The 26,609-nt window shown below is 39.4% G+C and overlaps 2 protein-coding genes and 1 long non-coding RNA gene across 7 annotated transcripts in view; 1 reads left to right on the top strand and 2 right to left on the bottom strand.

Moving 5' to 3' along the window:
- ARHGEF26 (Rho guanine nucleotide exchange factor 26) overlaps positions 1–26,609 on the top strand; it is a 182,613-nt gene that overhangs the window by 137,652 nt on the left and 18,352 nt on the right. For 2 of the 4 annotated variants that reach the window (XM_073803695.1, XM_019934377.3), the window contains 3 exons: positions 6,319–6,386; positions 7,675–7,779; positions 14,604–16,818. In XM_073803695.1, the coding sequence (XP_073659796.1) occupies positions 6,319–6,386; positions 7,675–7,779; positions 14,604–14,746 (316 nt within the window). In that variant the 3' untranslated portion in view covers positions 14,747–16,818. Of the gene's footprint in view, positions 1–6,318; positions 6,387–7,674; positions 7,780–14,603; positions 16,819–26,609 lie in introns of those variants that run through there. The other 2 variants (XM_073803694.1, XM_019934378.3) reach the window with 2 other exon arrangements.
- Positions 37–14,609, bottom strand: LOC109549852 (uncharacterized). The gene is made up of 3 exons (XR_002176221.3): positions 14,467–14,609; positions 2,906–3,127; positions 37–615 (listed from the first exon to the last, which is right to left on the bottom strand). It is a non-coding gene; the product is annotated as an uncharacterized lncRNA (long non-coding RNA).
- Positions 25,822–26,609, bottom strand: part of DHX36 (DEAH-box helicase 36) — a 53,201-nt gene continuing 52,413 nt past the window's right edge. For both annotated transcript variants that reach the window (XM_019934375.2, XM_019934376.3), the window contains one exon: positions 25,822–26,481. In XM_019934375.2, the coding sequence (XP_019789934.1) occupies positions 26,296–26,481 (186 nt within the window). In that variant the 3' untranslated portion in view covers positions 25,822–26,295. The remainder of the gene's footprint in view (positions 26,482–26,609) is intronic.

Raw genomic sequence — 26,609 nt, 5'->3', positions numbered from 1 at the left:
TGGCATTTGCGTCCAGCCTGTGCAGAGATGAGACACAAGGACACGTTCAGTAATGAACGGAAACTTTCTTCACCCGTTCTATTTAGCTATGAGATATAATCACCTTAAGCTGTAAGCAAAGGCCCTTCTCAAAGTTTCTGTCTCACAAATTGAACCAGATGCCTAATAGTCCTGTCAGCCATTCTGACAACCCATTCCTGGGCCCTCCTGATAAAGGGGCATTGTTTGCAGGCAGTCTTTTGCTCTCTTCCTGCTTCTGTTAATGATTTAATTAACAGGAAGTAAATAGGATGGGATAAAATTGTAAATAGTACGTCTGACATACTCTTCATCCTTTAAGAAAAATCCACATAGAGATCACAATTTGTATGGAAAAAAATGTATTTATTACAGATTGTAGTATTTTTTTCTTCGTTGAATCTGGAATCTATGTCCAATAATCTTTTACATTTGTACAGTGCCCGTCAAGATACTTAAATCTTTGGTGATTCCTCATCACTGACCTCCAGTAAAACAGGACAGCAGGTGATGGTGTGGGTCTTTTTTCCAAGGAAACAGGTAGTTGATCCACTTAAGGTTAACTTCAGGATTCTGGACCAGACTAGGTCTCATGAGCTGTTTGATATGATAAACAGGAAACAGTTGATTTAACTATATAACATGTCATGGAATCTAAATTTCTAGAACTCTTAGTGGGCTAGGGGAACTACTTCGCTTTGGTTAGATTTTTTTTTTTTTTTTTTTTGCGGTACTTGGGCCTCTCACTGTTGTGGCCTCTTCCGTTACGGAGCACAGGCTCCGGACACGCAGGCTCAGCGGCCATGGCCCACGGGCCCAGCCGCTCTGCGGCATGTGGGATCTTCCCGGACCGGGGCACGAACCCGTGTCCCCTGCATTAGCAGGCGGACTCTCAACCACGGCGCCACCAGGGAAGCCCAGATTTTTTAAATTAGTAAGTTGAGCTGGTGTCCAGCTTTATAAGGCTTTGTTGCACAGCATTCATGAGGACGATTTTTGCCCTGTGGGTTTTCTTTAATGGATCAGCTTATTGAACTCATCTCGTTGAATTGAATGTGTGAGAGAATGAACAAAAACAGCCATCTCCATGATCCTACTCCTTAGGAAGACTTTTTTCCCAAAGGCCATGGGTACAGGAGTTTCACAAGGAACCATAGGTAAGTTTGTAGGCTGTGAAACGGAGCACAAAAGGTATACATCTGGTCAAATGCCATTTTTAAAGGGACAAAAGAAAGGTTAAACAGCAGCTGAGGTCTCTTCCCTTCTATTGAAAATCCAGGGAGACCCCCCTCCAGTGGTGAAGCCCTTTGTGGGCGTTTGTTCCATTCCGTCTCATTGACGGTCCTAACCTCTGTTTCAAACCCTGCTTTCTGCTTTCTTAGCGTGGATCTGTGTTTTCTAGCAGATGCCTGGTATTCAATGCGAAGTCCAGCTTGGCTGTATCTTCAACCTTTGTGTAATTAAGTTTAAACCTACGGTGCTTAATCAATCATATGAGGGACAGGACAAGATACTGTGACAGCTGACTCCCGAGTGGGGAGCTTCAGGATGGTTCTGTAAGGAACATCATTTCATGCTGTGCAGAGAGAAAGGACTGCGCTTCCAGATATTTATGTTGAAAGGGCCTCTTCTCAACTCTCAGATGGGTTTTATTGAGAGGGCGCCATCCCAGCACATTGCACAATGTGTTGGATTCTGTGTGCATTTGTCTTTTGCTCCGTCTGCTCCCTCATTGAAGGAAGGCTGTGAAGTGCAAGAGGCTCCATTTTACTCACTTGGCAGCCCCAGCCTGGCACAGGACTCCTGTAGAGGCAGGGACTTGGTGAATGTTGTTTGAAGGAAGGGAGGGGTCAGGAGCGCCTTAGAAGTTGATCTGCCCCAGGTCCCCATTAGCGGCATTGCTGACTGTGGCACTTTGGGCAAAGGGAAATCTCAGTAAGCTGGGTGTGGCGTGGATTGTGAATTCGTGTCGATTGCCTTACCTGTCCCTGGAGATAATAGCTGTCTGTGTGTGAGCCTTGGACTTGATATCTAAATTTAATAATGGGTATGTCTAGGCCCGGGGTTTTCTTGTTCTTAGAGTTCCATTTTATGTGGAGTGAGTCTCCTCCCTGCTTTAGAGATGCAGTGCTTTCTGCCTCATGATAGGAGGGGGCTCCTTGGCATGGCTCTCGGAAGCCCTGGGTAATGTCGTGTGGTTTTAATGGCATCTCAGAGGGGGTGGGACTGATTCAATTGAAGCCATTTCAAGAAGCGGCTCCTTTCATTGAGGCAATAAGGACTGTCTTGCTCTGTCCTCTGGAGCCCCTGTGAGGGGCTGCCTTGTCGAAGGGATGCCATTAGCATCCAGGCAGCATGCAACAGGAGTGAAAGATTTCACCTGAACTTCTAGAAACTGGCTGCAGGGTGAGGCTGCCCCTAAAACCGGCCACTCAAATGCCAGAGACGGTCCATGGCTGGGAGATCTGACTAGAAGGACTGCAGACAGCAGTTAGGGCCATGTGAAAATGTCATGGTAAGCCAAAGATGAATCTGACATGTCTGGGTATGGCACGTGGAGACGCAAATGGATCGTTTTAGGTTACTCTTGGCGAACAGCTCTTCCATCCTTAAGACATTGTTTAGCTTTCAATTGCCTTTGTACTTTGGAAATTCTAGTTGAGCCTGAATTGTAAAAATCTTACCCAACAAAGAGATATCAAAGATTTAAGTGTTTGCTTGGGATTAGCTGAAAGGAGGTCGTGCTTTACTTGTTCCTTATAAAACCACCCTGAAGTCTTTTTGTCCTGTATTAGAGACAAAGTTTTTAAAAGCAAGACAGTGTCATCAGTTTTTACATAAACTGTGCATATTACTACTTGCATAAACTGTGCATATTACTACTTACCCATATTACTACAGGACCCAGCCTCAGTTTCTTCTTTTAAGTCAGTCTGTCTTTCAGCAGACTGCAGTTTCCACCCTTCCTGCGGTCCCTCGTTATCTTGTAAGCACCTGCTAGGGGGCACCACCTCTTTGATCCCCGGCTGCCTGGCGTATATTCTGACTCTACCACTTAGCAGTTTTACTGTGAGCAGGTACTTAAGAGTTCAGACTTCAGCTTCGTCCTCTGAAAAAAATTGGGAATAATAACGGTAATACTTGCAAGACGGTTGTAAAGATTAGACTAGATGGTACTCGCCAAATATAAAAAAGCACAGTACCTGGCGTACATGTGATCCCTTATGCTATTTAGAACAAGATCCAGTTACTGTCCTTGGGGAGTGTATGGCCCAGTCAGAGAAACAGACAAGTCCATAAAAGATCGGGGGTCAATGAGTAGGAGTGATTTATATATATATATATATATATATATATATAGTATATACTATATATATAGTAGTGAGGTCAGGGTTTACAGAGCTCCTGTTATGTGCAGGCAGTTACGGAGATAAGATGCCTGGCTTCAGGAGGCCTACAGCTGCCAGGCAGTGTGACAGAGCTGTGCAGAGGGGGGGCGTGAGAACAGGATTCTCAAGAATGGGATGGGGACGGAAGTGTGGGCTAACACATCAGAGGCGGCCACCTGGAGGAGGTGAGGCTTGTGTTTTCAATATTGAGTTAGATGTGTTGAACAAAAGAAGCCAGATACCAAAGTAGACAATATTATAGGATTCCGTTTTCATAAAGTTCAAGATTGGCAAAACTTGTCTATGTGATGGAAATCAGAACAGCAGTTACCTTTGCAGGAGGTTACTGATTGGAAAGGGACAAAAAAGGAACCTCCTGGCATGTCTGTGTCTTGATCTGTGGGCATGTGTACGTGGTTGTACCTAAGTAAACACAGATCTGTATACACTTAAGATTAGTGCAGTGTTTTATGTGTGTGTTCTTCAATAAAGCAATCAAATAGGGATGATGAATGGGCCCAGCTCGGTAAAAACAGGGGGAAGGAAGGTTGTACTTGAGAGTGAGAAGAACAAATAGGAAAGGTGTGGAATAGCATGTTGAGCTCCAGACTGTAAGAAGTCTGCTCTGTCTGGATGGAAGGATGGATACACGTCGCAGAGTGAAGATAGAGTGATGGTGAGAAGCATCTTTTAGGTGCAGGCCGTTGTGGGAGAAAAAAAATTTTTTTTCTCCAAGTTTTTTTGTTTAAAGTACCAGGCATAAAGGCATCCTCTTTTTTTTTTTTTTTTTTTACTTTTTAAAAAATTTAAGTATAGTTGATTTTACAGTGTAGTGCCAATCTCTGCTGTATAACAGAGTGACTCAGTTTTACACATGTTTACATTCTTTTATTAATATTCTTTTCCATTATGGTTTATCCCAGGAGATTGGATATAGTTCCCTGTGCTATACAGTAGGACCTGTTGTTTGTCCATTCCAAATATAATAGTTTGCATCTACCAACCCCAAATTCCCAATCCATCTCTCCCTTTCCCCCCTCCCCCCGACAACCACAAGTCTGATCTCTATATCTGAGTCTGTTTGTTTTAGAGATAGGTTCATTTGTGCCATATTTTAGATTCCACATATAAGTGATATCATATGGTATTTGTCTTTCTCTTTCTGACTTACTTCACTTAGTATGATAATGTCTGGGTCCATCCATGTTGCTGCAAATAGCATTATTTCATTCTTTTTTATGGCTGAGTAATATTCCATTGTATATATGTACCATATCCTCTTTATTCATCTGTCAATGGACATTTAGGTTGCTTTCGTGTCTTGGCTATTGTAAATAGTGCTGCAATGAATATTGGGGTGCATGTATCTTTTTGAATTTGAGTTTTGTCCGGGTATATGCTCAGGAGTGGGATTGCTGGATCATATGGTAGTTCTATTTTTAGTTTTCTGAGAAACCTCCATACTGTTTTCCATAGTGGCTGCACAAAGTTATATTCCCACCAACAGTGTAGGAGGGTTCCCTTTTCTCCATACCCTCTCCAGCATTTGTTATTTGTAGACTTTTTAATGATGGCCATTCTGACCGGTGTGAGGTGATACCTCATTGTAGTTTTGATTTGCATTTCTCTAATGATTAGTAATGTTGAGCGTCTTGTCTTTGTGCCTGTTGGCCATCTGTATGTCTTCTTTGGAGAAATGTCTATTTAGATCTTCTGCCCATTTTTCAATTGGGTTGTTTCTTTTTTGATATTGAGTTGCATGAGCTGTTTGTATATTTTGGAGATTAAGCCCTTGTCAGTTGCATCATTTGCAAATATTTTCTCCCATTCCATAGGTTGTCTTTTTTTTTTCTGGTTTCCTTTGCTGTGCAAAAGCTTGTAAGTTTGATTAGGTCTCATTTCTTTTTTAAAATTTTTATTTTTTATTTCTATAAGGCATCCCTTCTTAAGAAGGTAGAGTGGCATAGTAGAAACTGACCTTTCGTTTGGGTCGCTTACCTCTGAACTTCTGTGCAGTCTTCTCATCCCTTAAACAGGCTTTTGGGAAGCTTACGGGAAATAATGGATGTCAGGTGCTGTATCTGCCATGTAAATGCTTCTTAAAAGATTTTCAAGTGTGTATGTGTGTGTGATTTATTTAATCACAGTGCTAATACTTGACTTTCCAAATCTAAAACCTGGTTACTATATTATGGAGTAATGCTTGCTCATCTGAAACTTTTGATCCTTTAGTTAAATAATTATTCTGTTTCATGTAATTGTAGCTTAATATTGTTTAAAAGCTTTTGGTTGTTTTTTATCTTAAAAAAATTTTTTTTCCTGTAATCACTAAATTATTTTAAGCATTTGAGAACAAAGAATTTCTATTTCACTAAGGCTCATACTTGGCAACATTTGTTGTATGAGGAACAGAACAACTTTAAATAATGTCAGGTTTCTCATTTATGTGGAAATGGGTTGTGAGTGTGGGGGAAGGAAAAGGGGAGGGAGTGGCGAGAGACTGATTTACTAGGATTTTTTTAAATGAAATTTACTTTTTTGAAATGTTAAACATCAGATTGTGAGTGTATGAAATATCTTTTTGTGATTATAATGTATTAGTGTAATCAGATATTTGTTAAATGGTAAACTGTTATATGAGAAATTCCACTTAATAACAAGCTAAATTCATTCAGAATCTTTTGACAATGACTCATTTGAGGCCTATTTGAGATTTCCCAGATGATCATTTTTATTTTAGTAATTGTTTTTCATTTTTAAATAACTCTTACCCTAGCTTTGAAGGCCAGCCACTTACCTCTCTAGAGCATGTCTGCCCTGTTTTCAGGGAATGCCTTTGCATTCTAGAACATACTTCATTCTGTGTCTAAGCACCACTGAATCTCTCAACGGATCTGCCCTCTGTGTTTAGGAGTGAGCGAGCCCGCTGGATAACTGCCCTGGGACACAGCAGCGGGAAGCAGCCTCCGGACCGAACCTGTAAGTACCTGGAGAGCCGTCTGCTCTGGAACGTGGAGGGCTCTGCCCCCTGCTGGTCGCTGGGTTATTAGTGGTTAACCTCCACAGTACCTGCTTTGTAAGTTTTCTCCAAGATTTCCTTCCTGCCGCCCCACCTCAGCTCTGGATGCTCCCTGCTTTGGAAGTCAAGGGGACTGAATTCAAAGTGCAGTTCTTTGCTGTGTAGACATGGCAGATCACTGCATAGCCTTTCTGAGCCTCTCAAATCATCTGCAAGTTAGGTGCATTATTATATACAACACGGCGTTATGATAGTGAGGATGAAGTTAAATTTACATTGAAAGCCCTGCTTATACTATAAAGCTCTTACATTTCTAGCTGTTATGGGCAATAGTAGCATGTTTAAGCCTTCTCCATACTGACAGTGTGAATCTAAGCTGAAATGGATTTTTAACCTTAAGGTAAATTACTTTACCCTTCCTTTTGACTTTTTTTTAAATTAATATTAAAAAATATATTTTATTTTTCTAGGGAACTCGGTACTGGTACAGTAAAGATTAGTGTCATATGCTGAGCATCTTGTTATGCTGCTCTGCATGATTCCAGCTGGAAGGTCAAATTCAAAGAATTAGGGCAGCAAAAGTGGATTCCTGGAGCACTCAAAAATCATAGCTTTGCTTAGTCAGAGCTGAAGAGACTGGTTTGAAAGTTCTCTGGAATCAAGTTTCATAGTAAAAAAACCGAGTAAAAACTCAGGCCAGCTAGTAGCAAGTCACTGAAGTAAAAACTGATTTGTTATGATCGAGAATTTGGGGGAAACTAAAATGTTTTCTAACCAACTTTTGCTTGGAGCTCCTTTTATTTCTAAACTCTGGCAGCTTTTATGTGCTGTTGGGTGGGCTGGGGGAGCACCCTGGATGAGAGCCAGGAGCACTGGATAGATTTTGGATTTTATCCTCATGGCCTTGGCACATACCTAATCTATCTTGACTCAGTTTCCCCAATGCCCAGTGACTGTTTTCTGCTCTATTGTGTGATGTATCTAATGACTTCTTATCAAGGCTATTTTTGAGGGGATTCATGTATCGTAAAAGGCCTCTCTCAATTCTGAGCTTCTAAAAATCCTAAAGCTCTTAGCCAAGTAAGAGAATTCCTGGGAAAGATTTTCTGCTTTTTAGGAGTCTACCTTGTTTCTATCTGTGCTGGCTCTGATTGCACAGAAAGACTAAGTGAATGCAGAATATTGATTTGTACCTGTTTTGTTTTTCCACTGCTACCGGAAGTTCATTATGTCCCCTTTTGCCCTTAGCACTGACCCAAGTGGAAATCATTAGATCATTTACTGCCAAGCAACCAGATGAACTCTCCCTGCAGGTGGCGGACGTGGTCCTCATTTATCAGTGTGTCAGCGATGGTGAGTGGGAGTGTTCTGATGGGGGCGCTGGTGGACCAGTGTTCAGGGTCTCATTTTGTGATCACTGCTTATATTCCCTATCCCTTTGGTTTCCTCATATGCGCCTGCCTCTCCTTTATCTACACTTTATTGCTTCTAAATGTTTTTTTAATAGGATCCGGTCACATGGTTGTTCACTTAGAAAATAAAAGTCAGTTGGGAGACAAGATGGCAGAGTAGAAGGACTCGTAAGCTCACCTCTTCTCACGAGCATACCAAAATCACAGCTAATTGCTGAACAACCGTTGATAAAAAAAAAAGGACTGGAGCCTACCAAAAAAGATTTTCTGTATCCAAAGGCATGAAGAAGAAACCTAATGAGACAGTAGGAGAGGTGCGCTCGTGATATAATCAAATCCTATACCCCCCCCCCTGCCAAGTGGGTGTCCCACAAACTGGAGAACAATCATATCACAGGAGTTTTCCCACAGAAGTGAGAGTTCTGAGCCCCATGTCAGGCTCCCCAGGCTCTGGCATATAGGAAGAGCAGCCCCCAGAGCATCTGGCTTTGAAAGCCAATGGGGCTTGAGTGCAGGAGCTCCACAGGAATGCGGGAAACAGAAACTTTGCTCTTGGAGGGCTCACACAAGGTCTCGTGTGCACCAGGACCCAGGGCAAAAGCAGGTCTGGCCCAGGCTCCTATGAAGTCACTACCTGTGGGTCTTAGAGGGGCTCCTTGGAAGTGGGGGTTGGCTTTGGCCTACTGTGGGGACATAGACACTGGTGGCAGACAGACATACTGGGTTACATTCAACCACATGAACAATCCTGGTGGATGACATATTGGCTCATTAGTACCAAGACCTGGCTCCACCCAACAGCCTGTCGGTTCCAGTAATGGGACACCTCAGGCCAAACGACCAACAGGGTAGGAACACAGCCCCACCCATCAGCAGACAGGCCGCCTAAAGACTTCCTGAACCCACAGGGAACTCGAGACCCACCCCATGACACGGCTCTGCCTCCAGAGGGCCAAGATCCAGCCCACTTCACCAGGGGCAGACACCAGAAGCAGGAAAGCTACGATCCAGCAGCCTGCAGAACCGACTACACAAATGCAGATCAGAACCTACCCTGAGACCAGTTGGTCCCTGGCCCTTGGGTGATGAGAGGGGAGTGTACTGCTGAAACACACAGGACATCCCCTATAGAGGGCCACTTCTCCAGTGTTGAGAAACATAACTAACTTTCCTCATACATAAAAATACTAATAGAAATTTAAACAAAGTGAGATGGCAGAGGAATATGTTCCAGAATGAAGGAACAAGATAAAAGCCCAGAAAAACAACTTACCTGACGCAGAGATAGGCAATCTACCTAAGAAAGAATTCCAAGTGATGATCGTAGAGATGATCCAAGAATGTGGGAAAATAGATGCACAGAGCTAGAAGTTACAAGAAGTTTTTAACAAAGAGTTAGAAAAGATAAGAACAACCAAACAGAGTTGAAGAATACAGTAATTGAAATGAAAAGTGCACCTAGAAGGAATCAATAGCAGAATAAATGAGGCAGGAGAATTGATAAGTGAGCTGGAAGACAGAGTGGTAGAAATCACTGCCACAGAACAGAATAAAGAAAAAAGAATGAAAAGAAATGAAGACAGTACAAGAGACCTGGGACAACATCAAATGCACCAACATTTGCATTATAGGGGTCCCAGAAGAAGAAAGGTCCTGAGAAGATATTTTAAGAGATAATAGCTGAAAAATTCCCTAACACGAGAAATGAAATAGTCACTCAAGTCCAGGAAGCACAGAGTCCCATACAGGATAAACCTAAGGAAGAAGACACTGAGACACACAGTAATCAAATTGACAAAAATGAAAGATATAAGAGAATCCCCATAAGGTTATCAGCTGATTTTTCAGCAGAAACTCTGCAAACCAGAAGAGTGTGGCATGGTATATTTAAAGTGATGGAAGGGAAAAACCCACAACCAAGAATACTCTACCCAGCAAGGTTCTCATTTAGATTTGATGGAGAAGTCAGAAGCTTTATAGACAGGCAAAAGCTAAGAGAATTGAGCACCACCAAACCAGCTTTACAACAAATGCTAAAGGAACTACTCTAGGCAGTAAAGAAAAGGCTACAACTAGAAACAAGAAAATTACAAAATGGGAAAGCTTACCGGTAAAGGCAAACATACAGTAAAGGTAGGAAATCATCCACACAGAAATATATCTAAATCAGTAATCATGAGAGGAGAGTACAAATGCAGGATATTTGGAATGCATTTGAAATTAAGAGATCAGCAACTTAAAACAATCATGTATATATATGGACTGCTATATGAAAACCTCATGGTAACCAAAAATGTATAATAGATATACACACAAAAAAAGAATCCAAACAACACTAAAGATAATCATCAAATCACAAGAGAACAAAAGAGAAAAGAAGGAAAAAGACCTACAAAAACAAATCCAAAACAATTAACAAAATAGCAATAAGGTAACATATTGTTACCTTAAACGTAAATGGATTAAACGCTCCAACCAAAAGACATAGGCTGGCTGAATGGATACAAAAACAAAACCCGTATACAGGCTGTCTACAAGAGACCCACTTCAGATCTAGAGACACGTACAGACTGAAAGTGAGGGGATGGAAAAGGGAATTCCATGCAAAAGGATTTCCAAATCAAAGAAAGCTGGAGTAGCAATACTCATATCAGACAAAATGGACTTTAAAATAAAGACTGTTAAAAAAGACCAAAAAAAGGACACTACATAATGATCAAGGGATCAATCCAAGAAGAAGATAGAAAAATTGTAAATACATATGCACTCAGCATAGGATCACCTCAATATATAAGGCAAATGCTAACAGCTGTAAAGGGAGAAACTGACAGTAACACTATAATAGTGGGGGACTTTAACACCTCACATCAATGGACTGATCATTCAGACAGAAAATCAATAAGGAAACAGGCCTTATATGACACTCTAGACATCGACTTAATTGATATTTATAGAGCATTCCATCTGAAAGCAGCAGAATACACATTCTTTCAAGTGTACATAGAACATTCTCCAAGGTAGATCACATGCTGGGCCACAAAGCAAGCTTTGGTAAATTTTAAAAAATTGAAATAATATCAAGGCATCTTTTCTGACCACGACACTATGAGATTAGAAATCAACTACAAGAAAAAAACACCAACGTGTGGAGGCTAAACAATATGCTACTAAACAACCAATGGATCTCTGAAGAAATCAGAGGAAATCAAAAAATACCTAAAGACAAATGAAAATGAAAACATGATGATCCAACCCTATGGGATGCAGTTCTAAGAGGAATAGTTTATAGTGATACAAGCTTACCTCAGGAAACAAGAAAAATCTCAAATAACCTACCTAACCTCACACCTAAAGCAACTAGAGAAAGAACAAAACCCAAAATTAGTAGTAGGAAAGAAATCATAAATATCAAAGCAGAAATAGAGACTAAGAAAACAATAGAAAAGGTCAATGAAACTAAAAGCTGGTTCTTTGAAAAGATAAACAGAATTGATAAACCTTTAGCCAGACTCATCAAGAAAAAAAGGAAGGGCCCAAATCAATAAAATTAGAAATTAAAAAGAAGTTATAGGAGCTTCCCTGGTGGCGCAGTGGTTGAGAGTCTGCCTGCCGATGCAGGGGACACAGGTTCGTGCCCTGGTCCAGGAAAATCCCATAAGCCGTGGAGTGCCTGGGCCCGTGAGCCATGGCTGCTGAGCCTGCGTGTCCGGAGCCTGTGCTCCACAACGGGAGAGGCCACAACAGTGAGAGGCCCACATACCGCAAAAAAAAAAAGAAGTTATAGCTGACACCATGGAAATACAAAGGCCCATGAGAGACTACTACAAGCAACTATATGCAAATAAATTGGATAACCTAGAAGAAATGGACAAATTCTTAGAAAGGTGCAATCTCCCAAGACTGAATGAGGAAGAAGTAGAAAACATGCACAGACCAATTACAAGTACTGAAATTGAATCTGTGTTTTAGAAACTCTGAATAAACGAAAGTCCAGGACCAGATGGCATCACAGGCGAATTCTACCAAACATCTAGTGAAGAGTTAACACATATCCTTCTGAAACTATTCCAAAAAACTGCGACGGAACACTTCCAAACTCACTCTATGAGGCCATGATCATCCTGATACAAACCCTCAGCTAACATCATACTCAATGGTGAAAAGCTGAAAGTATTTCTTCTAAGATCAGGAACAAGACGAGGATGTCCACTTTCACCACTTTAATTCAACATAGTTTTAGAAGTCCTAGCCACAGCAATCAGATGAAAAAAAAAGGAATCCAAATTGGAAAAGAAGAAGTAAAACTGTCACTGTTTGCAGATGACATGACACTATAAATAGAAAATCCTAAAGATGCTACCAGAAAACTACTAGAGCTCATCAGTGAATTCAGTAAAGTCACAGGATACAAATTAATACACAGAAATCTGTTGCATTTCTATACACTAATAGCAAAAGATCAGAAAGAGAAATTAAGGAAAGAATCCCATTTACCATTGCATCAATAAGAATAAAATGCGTAGGAATACACCTACCTAAGGAGACAAAATACCTGTACTCTGAAAACTATAAGATGCTGATAAAAGAAATTGAAAATGACACCAACAGATGGAAAGGTATACTGTGTTCTTGGATTGGAAGAAACAATGTTGTCAAAATGACTCTGCGAGCCAAGGCAATCTACAGATTCAACACAACCTCTATCAAATTACCAATGACATTTTTCACAGAACTAGAACAAAAAATTTTACAATTTGTGTGGAAACACAAAATACCATGCATAGCCAAAGAAAAGAGAGCTGGAGAAATCAGGCTTCCTGACTTCAGACTATACTGTAAAGCTACAGTAATCAAAACAGTACGGTACAGGCACAAAAACAGCACATAGATCAATGTAACAGGTTAGAAAACACAGAAATAAACCCATGCACCTATGACCACTTAATCTACAACAAAGGAAGCAAGAATACACAATGGAGAAAAGACAGTCTCTTCAATAAGTGGTGCTGGGAAAACTGGACAGCTACATGCAAAAGCATGAAAATAGAACATTCTCTAACACCACACACAAAAAGAAAGTCAAAATGGATTAAAGACCTAAATGTAAGACCAGATGATAAAAACTACTAGAGGAAAACATAGGCAGAACACTCTGACATAAATAATAGCAATCTTTTTGGATCTCTTTCTTAGAATAATGGAAGAACAAAAATAAACAAATGGGACCTAATTAAACTTAAAAGGTTTTGCACAGCAAAGGAAACCATAAACAAAATGAAAACACAACCTATGGAATGGGGGAAGATATTCGCAAATGATGCAACTGACAAGGGATTAATCTCCAAAATATACAAACAGCTCTTACAGTTCAGTATCAAAAATACAAACAACCCAATCAAAAAATGGGCAGAAGATCTAAATAGACATTTCTCCAAAGAAGACATACAGATGGCTAAAAAGCACATGAAAAGATGCTCAACATCACTAATTATTAGAGAAATGCAAATCAAAACTACAATGAGGTCACCTCACTCCGATCAGAATGGCCATCATTAAAAAGCCTACAAGTAAATGCTAGAGAGGGTGTGGAGAAAAGGCAACCTCCTACACTGTTGGTGGGAATATAAATTGGTGCAGCCACTATGGAGAACAATATGGAGGTTCCTTAAAAAACTAAAAATAGAGCTACCATACGATCTAGCAATTCCACTCCTGGGCATATATCTGGAGAAAACCATAATTCAAAAAGATACATGTGGGCTTTCCTGGTGGCACAGTGGTTGAGAGTCTGCCTGCTGATGCAGGGGACACGGGTTCATGCCGTGGTCCGGGAGGATCCCACATGCCACGGAGCGGCTGGGCCCGTGAGTCATGGCCGCTGAGCCTGCGCGTCCGGAGCCTATGCTCTGCAACAGGAGAGGCCACAACAGTGAGAGGCCCGTGTACCGCAAAAAAAAAAAAAAAAGATGTGGTACATGTATACAATGGAATACTATTCAGCCATAAAAAGGAATTAAATAATGCCATTTACAGCAACATGGCTATAGCTCAAGATTATCATACTAAGTGAAGTATAAGCCAGACAGAGAAATATATGATTTCACTTACATGTGGAATCTAAAAAAAGATACAAATGAACTTGTATACAAAACAGAAACAGACCCAAAGACATAGAAAACAAACTTAGGTTACTACAGGGGAAGGGTTGGGGGCAGGAGGGATAAATTAGGAGTTTGGGATTAACATATACACACTACTATATATAAAACAGATAACCAACAAAGACCTACTATATAGCATAGGGAATTATACTCAATAATTGTAAAAACCTATAAGGGAAAAGAGTCTGAAAAAGATAGATATATATATATATGTGTGTATAACTGAAACACTTTGCTATACATCTGAAACTAACAGAACACTGTAAATCAACTATACTTCAATAAAGTAAAAAAATAAAAGTCATGTTCTTCCTACCCAAAACATCATCCCTTTCTGCAATTGAGCCCAAGCTCAATACTCTCCTAGACACCTCACTTCAGGGCCTCTGATCATGTTCTGCCTCTCATCATGATATGCCATTGAGTCCCTCTTGAAACCTTTCCCCCGTTCCACCTCTCTCTCTCACCTTGCATCATCCGTGGTACCCAACCTGGGGCAGGATACTGCCTCTGAAATATGCCCATATCGTCCTCCCTCGGAGCTGAACAGTCAAGATTCATCCAAATACTTGGTGCCCCATGAGGACTCTGCTCTTCTTTGCAGGCTGGTATGAAGGGGAAAGACTGCGAGATGGAGAAAGGGGCTGGTTTCCTATGGAATGTGCCAAGGAGATAACATGTCAAGCTACAATTGATAAGAATGTGGAGAGAATGGGACGTTTGCTGGGGCTGGAGACCAACGTGTAGCCTCTCTGATGGTATTTTGTCACTGGGAGATTTGCACTACATCATGGTGGGCTGGTTGATTCAAGGCCGGTTTTGATGTTAATTTTAACACAGCCTATTTAATTAAAAGAAAGGAAACACTTGCCTTTAAGCTTGCCAGGTGGTTCTGTTCTCTCAGGAGAACAGCTACTGGATAGTTAATCCACGAAGCTCAGTTTGTGCACAGCAATCCTTTTGCAAACCTCTTTAGGTAAACAGAATAGCTGAGCAGTCCACTTCAGGGATGAGGCAGCCTCAGCTACTCCTAGTTGTATCATGTTCTGGCATAAAAAAAAAATATATATATATGTAAGATGCTGTATTCTGGTTTTCTCTATCCTCACTTAACCAAGAATGTATGCTATCCCTCTTTAAACATCTCCTTCGTATGGTTCTTCCAGTATTAGCAAGGTTTTATATCTTTAAGGAATACCCAGTTTTGTAAATATTGCTCCTGCCTCTTATATTTTAGATCTGATGCTAATGCTTTCTTGATTTCAAAAGGAACTGGTAGAGTTCTGAAGGTGAGCTCAGTTTTTCTAAACCTCTTCCCAGGAAAGGGAAATTGACACTTGAATTTTTTCCACCTCTTTCCTCATTAGAAGGGAAGTAAGGAGCCTTAAAGATTTTTTAAAAAAATCCATCTCACCCAACTTCGGTCTTTGGTAAGTATATTCTAATAAAACTTAAGCTACTCTAACAATATAGAATTTAGATGGTTCATATATGTGAGAAAATCCTGAATATAGGACAGGGGTCGTACTTTTTAAAAATAGACCTATATGAGATGATAAACTGACGTGAGGCTGCTTTGCCTTCAATAATGTACGGTTTTTGACTGTTCCTACTCCCATTTCCAAAAGGAAATTGGCTGAAACACATTTTAACAATCTCAAGGAAGATAAAATTGCACCTTAAAAGGTATCAAGAAGGCAACATGGTGTACCTAGTTGCAACATAACATTTTGACCTTAATGGGAACTCATTTTATTTGCACTAAAGGCTTTGCTTGCTGGATTTGAAGTCTCTCTTAACTGCGGGTGTCTGTAGAACTTTATTTCTTCCACTGATGCAAGGAGAGAGAAAAGTCATTGTAATAGTACGTTTCATAAAGAGGGAATTGGAGGGTTTGGAAAAGTGAGGGGAGGAGTGATTTTTTTACTGGCAGCTACGTTCCCTCTGTACTCCATTCTCTTTCATGGAGGGGTAAAACCTGGCAAAGGGTACATCATTCAAGGACTCAGATCCATGTGTGACATGTCCCCAGCCACTGACTGCCAACCAGTTACTCAACTGTGAGTAACTCTGCAGAAGCCCAGTGCGGGAGGTGAGTGTGCTCAGCCCACATGCTCTGTGTCCTGTCACTGCAGCAGTGAGCCTGCAGGGGGCATCTGCAGCTGCCTCGCCTGTGGATTGCTCTCCTTTATCAATGCACACATTTCTGAGTATAAAGACATGCCAGGCCCCGAGCTCCTTGAGTTCTGGGCCAGTCTGTCAATGGAGAATAGCAGTGGACCCAGCAAGCAAGGTCTTGGGTTTGGTAAAACAAGAAATCTATCTCCTCTTTGATGTCACAGAATTTCTGGAGGAGAAGCTAACAAACTGAAATCTAATCTAATGGAATGTTTTCATTTAGGAAGGAAGATAAATGTGTTGCTTGCAAAGAGACCATTTCGTATTATTTTTGCTAACACCCTGTTGACACTAAAAAGCAACTATATGAATCCTGTGAATTAATTTATCAGTAGAGATGGTGAACAGTTTTGGAATATGTGCATCTTATAAATCAGAGCCTATTTAGCAAGCAGGTTAATACTGTTATTAGATAAAGTGTTGTTTTATGGCAGGTATTAATTCATTCACAGTGTTTCAGTTCAGCCGTGAACATGACACAGTATTGTTTTTCAAACTTAGTAGCTTCTCTGAATTGTACAATGACTTCATTCAGTGACCTGTGGAGAACAAAAATATTCATTTTTGTCCCAATGAATTGAGATTGCTTGTACACTTTTGGCAAAATATGTGAGCTTATAAAGATTTTGTATATACTTGTTCTTTCGTGCTGATGTGATTTAATTTACTATAGGATGTGTTCATTTAAGTACATAGTTTGCTGAATTTTGAGCCAAATCAGAGTTCTACTCAAAAGGTATCTGCAGCTAACATTGAAGGTGTCTGATCTTTCTTTTTTGGGTACATATGGGCCTTAGCTGCCCTAGAAGGCTGGGGCATTCTTAAGAACTGGGCCATCCTGTTTCTTCTTATAGTTTCCACAAAACTGCATGACTGAACAGCTTACCTCAAATAGTTCATAGCTTCCTAACTGCTGCTGACCCTTGGAGTATATACCTTATCATTCATTTTGGCCACTCAGTGTCTGAACCTTTGTGCTTGGGACATTTCACCACCTTGTGCATCTTGGTGGAAGACAAAGAATGACTCCGTGTTATTTTCTTTTCCTGAATAAAATTTCCACAAACTTAGTGGCTTAAGACATTCCTGTATGGTCTCACAGTTCTGTAGTCAGAAGTCTAGGACTGCTTGGCTGGGTTCTCTGCTTAGAGTCTCAAAAGGCTGAAATGAAAGTGTTGGCTTAACTGCTTTCCAGCTCATACCTGTTATTTGCAGAGTTCCATTCCTTGTGATGGTAGGACTGAGGCCCCTGTTTCCTTGCTGGCTGCTGGAGGGTGGGGAGATTGGAGGGTGCTCACAGCTTCCAGGAACTGGAATTCCTTGCCACGTGGCTCCTTCCATCTTCTAGGCAGCAGTGGCGTGTTCAGTCCTCACACTTGGAATCTCTCTCATTACATCTTATGCTACCAGCTGGAGAAAACTCTGCTTTTAAAGAACTCATATAATTATATTAGACCCATAGAATAATTTCCCTTATGAACTCAAATTCAGCCGATTTGGGACCTTAATTAGATCTGTAAAATTCCTTCGCCATGCAGTGTAACCTAATCGTAGCTGCAACACCAAGGAAGCAGAGATCATGGGATCATCTTAGAATTCTGTCTACAACACCCTCTATAAAACCTTAAAATGCTAGTTTTCCAGCATTCTTTGCAGCTAAAATACAGCTATGTGATAGGATACATAAATCAAAGGCATCTCTGTTGGATTTTCGCTCAAGGTAGTGACGAAAGAGGGAAGAGATGGGGAATATCATCTTTGGAAGTAGCAGGATGCATCCTCCTCTTTGGTCCCTCCTCCATCCCAAATTACTGCTGCGTTTTCCTTGGACTCTGGAAAGCAGCAGAGAGGCAGCTGTTTGCTTGGTAGACTTGCAGTACTAAATAACACAGGTCAGAGTTAAATAACACAGGTCAGAGTTTAGTGCCTACCATAATCTCCATTGTGGGTTCGGTCTCCAAAGGGCTTGCTCTGGAGTGAGGAAGTAAACCTCAAGGGCCTCGAGCTTCACTCTTCAGGCATCTAGCATACCAAGGTCCTGACTGGAGGAAATAAAACCTTGCTCTGGAGAAAGCTATCATCATCTTAGTTCTCAATTATTTCCAAAAAACAAATTCTCAAATGAAAGGATCAGCAAAAAAACAAAAAAAAAACCTCTGAGAGACAGCATCTGGATACAGGAAAAATAAAAACAAAACAAAAAAACTGATACATTCACAGGGACTCTAGACAGTAAAATCATTAGTAAAATACAATTGCTTCGTTTATGGAGATAAAGCCAAACTTCAAAAAGCAATATAGAACAACCAACCAAAAGAAGTGAGAGAAAAAACAACTAGAAAATATGGAACTGGATTTAACATCAGATTTGATAGTTAAAAGATTCTGGTGAACTGAAAGAGAGGCTAGAAGAAACCTACAAGGAAGCATGAAGAGGAGAGAGATGGGAAGTGCAGGATTTAACTGGAGTCTCAGAGGAGAGAGAGGGGGAAGAGAGGGAGCTTTGGCAAGGAGACTAGGTCTTTCTAACCTTGCTCCGACCAGTCACAGGATGCAGGCTGTGTACTTGGGTGAGGCGAGGACAATTCCTGCAGAGGGCTGGTGAGTGAAGGCTGTCATCTGGTAGCACTTCCAGCAGCTAAGGGAATACCATCAGTCCTGATGGAGGATCTGGGCAGAATATCACAACATTCACTACCTGTAGCTATGTCAATATTAGATAAAACAAGTCTGTAAGATAAAGGGGATGACTAGGGATAGAGCCTACATAATGATGAAAGTTTCATTTAACCAGGAAGATACAACAATTCTAAATATATATTCTTCCAACAATATGGTCTCAATAATAAGACAAAAATGAGCAGAAATATAAGAATTAAATCAAAAGTCACAGAATGAGACTTTAACACACCTCTCTCATTTGATAGGAAAAATAAAAAATCAATGAAGATGTAGAAGCTTTGGACAAGAATAACATAATAGGCTTATATAGGACACGCTGCAATTTCAGCATATACATTCTTTTCAAGCACACGGAGAATATTTACTTCTGACTACTTCCTGGGTCATAAAACAAGTTTCAACAAATTTTAAAGGATTGAAGTTATATAGAGTGAGGTCTCTGATTACAACATGATTAAGTTGGAACTCAATAACAAAAATTAAGAAATATCCATTTATATATAAACTCTGACCTAAATTTAAGATGCAAAACTATAAAACTCGAATACAGGAGAAGATCTAGGTAGTCTTGGGTTTGGAGATGACTTTTTAAATATAACACCAAAGACATGATCAGTGAAAGAAAAAACTGAGAAGCTGAATTTCATTAAAAGACAGGAGAATGAAAAGACAATCCACAGAGTTGGAGGAAATCTTGCAAAATATACCTGATAAAGGACTGGCATTCAAAATATACAAAGAACTCTTAAAACTCAATAATTAGACAACAAAACACCCAATTAAAAATGGGCAAAAATCTAGAAAACTCACCAAAGATACACAGATGGAAAATAAGCATATGAGAATATGCTCAAGATGAAACATCATTAGGGAACTGAAAAATTAAAATGAGATACCACTACACACCTATTAGAATGACTATAAAATCCAAAACCCTGACACCACCAAATACTGGTGAGGACACAGAGCAAGAGGAATTTGCACTGACTGCTGTTGGGAATGCAAAAACCACTGGGAAGAGTTTGGCAGTTTCTTAGAAAACTAAACACCATGTGACATAGCAATCACACTCCTTGATATTTACCTAAATGAGTTTAAAACTATGTCCACACAAAAGTCTACACACAAGTTTTTATATCAGGTTTATTCATCATGGCCAAAGTTGGAAGCAACCAAGATAATCTTCAATAGATGAATGGATAAACTGTGATACATCCAGACAATCGAATATTAACCAGCAATAAGCGAAATGAGCTATCCATGAAAAAACATGAAGTGGTCTTAAATGCGTATTACTAAGAAAAAGTTGCCAATGTAAAAAGGCTATACGCTGTATGACTCCAACTACATAACATGGAAATGGCAAAACTATGGAGACAGTAAAAAGATCAGTGGTTGCCAGGGGTTCAAGGAGAGGAAAGGAGGAATAGGTGGAGCACAGAGGACTTTTTTCAGGGCAGTGAAAGTATTCTGAATGGTTAAGTTATGGTGCATACCTGTCATTATATCAATACATTGATCAAAATATACAACACAAAGAAGCTAATGTTAAGCTAACTAAACTAAGCTAATGTTAAGCTAACTAAAACTATGGATTTTAGTTAATAATGTATTAATATTGGGTCATCCCTTGAACAAGCGTACCAAGATGTTAACAATAGGGGAAACTAGGAGAGAGTAAAGGTGATACGGGAATTCTGTACCTTCTGCTCAGTTTTCCTGTAAACCTAAAACTGCTCTAAAAAAATACAGTCCAGTAATTAAGAAGTTCCTCTAACAAAGGAAGTGGCAGAAGTAAACTTGAAACATCAGGAAAAAAGAAGGAACAACTGAACAGGTAAACATTTGGGTAAATATAATAGACTATCCTTAAGGTTTTAAAATGTTAGTTGGCTGAAAGCTGTATTACATTGTCTGATATGGTTGGTTCTCAACGTATGTAAAGGAATTATTTGGGAAAACTAAATGGTGGTGTCTTTTTCTAAAAAATAAATTTATTGTATTATTTTTGGCTGCACTGGGTCTTAACTGCTACACGGGGGCTTTCTCTAGTTGCGGTGAGTGGGCTTCTCACTGCAGTGCCTTCTCTTGTGGAGCACGGGCTCTAGGCGCGCAGGCTTCAATGGTGGTGTCTTACATATATTTTACTTGAAGTGGCAAAATGTTGCTACTTGTTCACTATGATAAGCTATACATGTATACTGTAATCCATAGAGCAAGCAAAAAATGCCCAAAACTTAAAGAGATATACTGATAAACAAGCACGCAGGCTTCAGTAGTTGTGCCATGCAGGCTCAGTAGTTGTGGTTCACAGGCTCTAGAGCGCAGGCTCAGTAGCTGTGATGCACGGGCTTAGTTGCTCCGCAGCATGTGGGATATTTGGACCAGGGCTCGAACCTGTGTCTCCTGCATTGGCGGGGGGATTCTTAACCACTGCACCACCAGGGAAACCCCAGAATAGTTTTTAAAAGTGACCTAACTATATGTTTGGAAACACATTTAAAATGTAATTATATAGGTAAGTGTAGAGTAAATGAATCGAAAAATAATATCAAGCAAATGCCAATCAAAAGAAAGCTGGAGGGGCTATACTAGAACAGATAAAGTGGACTTCAGAGCAAAGAAGATTGCCAGGAACAAAGAATACTACATCACAATAAAAGGGTCAATCTGTGAGGAAGACATAACAACCCTAAATGTGTATGTACCAAATAAATAAAGCTTCAAAATACGCGAAGCAAAAACAGAACTGAAGGGAAAAAACAGACAAATCCATAATATAGTGGTTAAAGGTACAGAACAGAACACCATCAAGGAATGGGACCCAACATTTATTTAGCGAACACTCCACCCAACAACAGATTATACTTCCTTTCCATGTAGGTATGTAATATTCACCAAGACAGATCACATTCTGGGTCATAAACTGACAAATTTAAAGGAACAAATCATACGAAGTATGTTTTCCAACCAGCATAAAAGAATCAAACTAGAAATTAACAACAGAACCACCACAGGAAAATCTTCAAACACTTGGAAATTAAACAGCTCGCTCAATTTGTGGATCAAAGAGGTAAATATATAAAGAAATAAAAAACACACTGACTGAATGCTATGAGAATACATCAAAACATGTAGTTGGCAGCTAAAGCAGTTCTTAGGAATTTATGGCACTAAAACACTTAAATACAGAGAAAATCAATGAAACGAAGAGCCTAGTTCTTTGAGAAGACGAACACAATTGATACACCTTTTAGCAAGACTGACCAAAAAAGAGACTGTCCATGTCAAGAATGAAAGAGCACATACTGTTACAGATTCCAGAGATATAAAAGGGTTAAGAGGATATTCAAGCAACTCGACATAAATTTAACAACTTAGATAAAATGGGCCAATTCACTGAAAACCACAAACTACCAAAACTCTGAGCAGTCTTAAAGGTTGGCTCTGCAGTGCTTCCACATCAGCCGTCTTCCTTCGCTCCCATGCCTTTACCCACACCAGAAATGTTTTGTATTATGCCCTATTCATCATCTCATGGTGGATGTGCAACCTCCTGACATCATGGACCCCTAAAACTGGTGCTTTTCTCTTCTGGCACTTGGTAACGGTGGCTTAACTCTTGCCATTGTACTAGCCAATTGAAGAGTGGCACATTCTGCCATTTTAAAGGTCAATGAACTTAAAATTTTCTGCAGCTCTAAAATTCATAAAGAATAATCCTTTTTCTTTTTAATCAGATATATCCCTAAAGCCCCAATTACTTACTTAACATATGAAATCAAAACACACATATAAGTATATAAGACAACCAAGGAAAATGGCAAGTAACCACATGAAATATGCTCATCAATGATTATTATATTCAATAGAAATAAAAAACAAAACCACAACAAACTATGAGACTCCACATCCGTTAAAGGCAAAAATTAAACAAAACAACAAATAACTAAAAATACCCAAGTACTGGTGAGAACTTGTAACACCTGGAACCATACTATACGGAGGGTGGGTGTATAAAACATGGTATACCCACTCTGTAAGTCAGGTTGGCAATTTCTTATATGACACAACAATCCTAATCATAGGTATTTACCCAAGAGAAATGAAAACATCTATCTACACATAGACCTGTATACACATATTCATAGCAGCTTTATTTATAATAGCAAAAACACTGAAAATAACTAAGAAGTCCATCAACAGGTGAATAAACAAGCTATGGTACAACCATACAATGCAATACTAAATAAAAAATGAACTAACTTCTGATATACACAGCAACATAAATATCTCGAAAGCATTATGTTAAGTGAAACAAGCTGGACACAAAAGACTACATATGGTTCCATTTATTTGAAATTCTAGAAAAGGCAAAACTAGTGACCAAATGGTTGCCAGTGGGAGCAGGGGATTGACTGTAAGGGGAAAAAGGGAGATTCTTAGGTGACAGGAATGTTCTATATCAAGATTGTGGTGATAGCAATTACATGACTTTATACATTTGACAAAATTCACAGAATTATACTTGGGTAACTTTATTATATATAAAATAATATCTTAAACCTTATTAAAAAAGAGTTTGTAACAGCGGTAACATTTTTTTTATATGTTGCACTTCCAGATACTCTATAATGAATATGTACTTTAAAAATCAGAATAAAAATGCCATGTAAAAACAATTAGCATATTATAAATATATTACACTACATGATCACAGTTACTTAAAAATATACACAGACTCGGAGCTAAAAGAGGGGAAGGAAAATTACCATTTACTTTGGGTAACAGAGTATGAAAATAAATTCTTCCTACAGCTCTTCTATGATTTCTAACTTGTAGGGTGGACCTTGTTTTGAAAATGAAGACGTGAAAATCACTTGCAATATTGGTATAAATGTATCTAGAGCTTTTGCCCAAGTTAATGAATTAGGAAGGTGTCGCATGGACTCACTTTTCGAAGACACTTCGTAAAGATTATCCAGTGGTTTATTTCTTGGTTTGTTTTTCTGTAAGTTTCTCTTTCAGGGTCATTTTTTTTAAGAGTTATCCTTGGTATCACTCAGAATGGTGAGGCAAATAGTTTTCTTCGTAATTTAGTATCTTATTCTTTAAAACTACCAAATAGCAGATAGTTCTGAGACCTGGAATACATTTTTCACTAAGTAACACCCTATTCTGTAAACAAAAGAAAAACATAAATAGCACCTTCAGGCAAAATTTCCATCTTGACTGGCTATAGAGAAGACATAAATTGGAGGTGATAATAACTCCTCTGATCTCTCTGAATAGCTCATCTGTTACACAGTTCTGCAGGAACATTTTCCCCATTTATGGAGATTAAATATTTGTCTATGAACATGCAGCCAATTAACTAGTAATCTGTTTTTACAGATTTTTAAAATGCTTTCTGCCAAGACCGTTTTGGCCAACTGACTGAATTTAAACTGGATAGTAAAAGCAAGCCAAAAAAAAAAAAAAGCACAAACATAAAAACAAACGTTCTTACAGAATAGGACCTAATTATCACCTTCAGTTTAGGGGCAAAACTAATATGCCACAAAATGACCCAGTATAAGAATTCAGTGAGAGGCAGATCACTTTTGGGATACTAGCCAAGAGAATGGACTTAGAACACACAAATACATTCAAAACCCTAGAAGGCAATGATAGGTTGACATACATTCCCAGAAATGGAAGCAGTACCTGAACCAGTGCTGTTAAGATCACCATAGAATTATCAATCAATCCCAGTCATCATATGATACTCCTTTCCTTTGGCTTCTTTGGAAGGCACAATACAATCTGTAGTTTTTAGGGTGTAGCAGGATGTTCTTCCTATGTCTATTTTTTCCCAATATTTCCAGTACTACAACTTTTCTCAGACATAGGGTCAGACTGTTAGATCGCAAAATAAGTGATAGAAGCCTCAGCAAACAGCACTCAACAACGGATAGTATGTGTTTCCGTTAATACCCTTCTGCCAAGTTATACAAAAGATCCTACTGAAAGTGGCTAGAACAAAGAAGGGTTTATTACATCAGAATAAGTCCATGTGCAGGGCAGTTGCAAAGTCTGGATAATTCAACAGCTCACTAGCATTATCAAGGACTCTGGTGATTTCCACCTGCCCGCTGAGCCAACCTTGTGATCCTAAGAGGGCTGCAGCAGCTCCAAGTGCCAGAGTCAGACAAAACAATGTTCAAAGGAGGAACACAGAATTTCCTTCTTTAAGTCTATTAGTGAGGAAAATCTTCTCAGATGCCCCCTTGCAGATCTCTTCTCAGCTTCCATTAGCCAGGACAGGCTCACATATTCATGCCTCATCAGTTACTTATAAGGAGAAAAAGACCATGCATGATTGGCTTAGAACAATCCAATTCACCCTTGGGGAAGAGGGTCCAACATCCCTGGGAACAAGGCTGCACAGAGGAGGGGACACATGAACAAGCAACCAGGAAGGGAGGGACAAAATGGTTGTTGGATAGCAACTAACAGTATTTGTCAAAATCTGACAGGGCTGAAAACATACAGTACATGTCACACTAGCTTCCACTGGCTGAGAGGGTAAAATAGCACTCAGAGCATGGGGAAGAAAAGTCTAACATAATGGATTGTTTAAAAAAATGTTTCAAATAATAACTATAAGTACACAATACATGCCAGACACTAGTCTACGCACTTTACATATGAAAACATATTTAATCCTCATAATTGTTACCTGTATTTTACATATAAGGAAAAGGAAACAGAGAGAAGCCAAGTAATTTGCCTAAGATACGTGGTAAGTGATGGAGCTAAAATTTGAACTTAGATAGGCTCTAGACCCATGCTCTCAATTGCTACATTACACTGCACAGGGTGATGTAAAAGTGGTACAAATATATTCTAAGATAAAAAACCATCAGATAAACCAAGGGATAGGTGGAGATGCAGAAAGCAACCCAAAAAGCTAGCCGAGATTTACACACTGTACATTTTATTAAATACTGGGCTTCATTACAACAAATTAATTTACTTCTGATAGAAGTTTCATTAGAAGAAATGTGGATGTGTTCAAATTCTTATCTGATACTGCTTTTTGGCTAACCATTCTATTTTTACTGATTCTATACTCAGTCATTATGGGCAGAGAGATTAATCTTTCATAACAGAACAAAGGAATTTCTCAAGTGGTACAACATTCAAAATATATGAGGAATACTCTCAAAATGTGGACATGACCACTACAGAGTAACTTTTTTATGGTATATTTATAATAGCTACAGATGACACTGTTAACTCATGCACATTAAGTCTTTATTTACTACCTACTGAAGGTTTCTACCTTACACATGAAAATTATTCATGTCCTGGGGTTTGACATCTACTCAAAAGTTAAACCATGATGGAAAATGGCTATCAAACTGGCTTTTCAGGGCACCACAGAAAAGCCATCAGCTGTAATATCCATCCTGAAATCGTGGTGGCAAGTTCCTGGGAGTTGCTTTTTCCTGTGTTTTGAGCAAGTCTATAATAGCTGAGAGTACTGCACAGTCTCTGGATTTAGTGTCCTTCCAGTCTACAGGATGGGGACTTTCAATCTTCTCTTGCAGAAGGATATCTAGTTCCTTTCTTAATTCCTGAAGTTGGAAAAATTATACATGTTCAACAAAGGCAGATGTACTATCAAACAATGTAATAAATAAAAGTGACTTCAGCTGGTACAAGAAATTTAATAAGCTATTATACAAAAAGACTGAAATATCTA

This window comes from Tursiops truncatus, chromosome 4, assembly GCF_011762595.2.
Source record: "Tursiops truncatus isolate mTurTru1 chromosome 4, mTurTru1.mat.Y, whole genome shotgun sequence".
Taxonomy (NCBI): domain Eukaryota; kingdom Metazoa; phylum Chordata; class Mammalia; order Artiodactyla; family Delphinidae; genus Tursiops; species Tursiops truncatus.
This window is presented reverse-complemented; position numbering and strand designations above follow the sequence as displayed.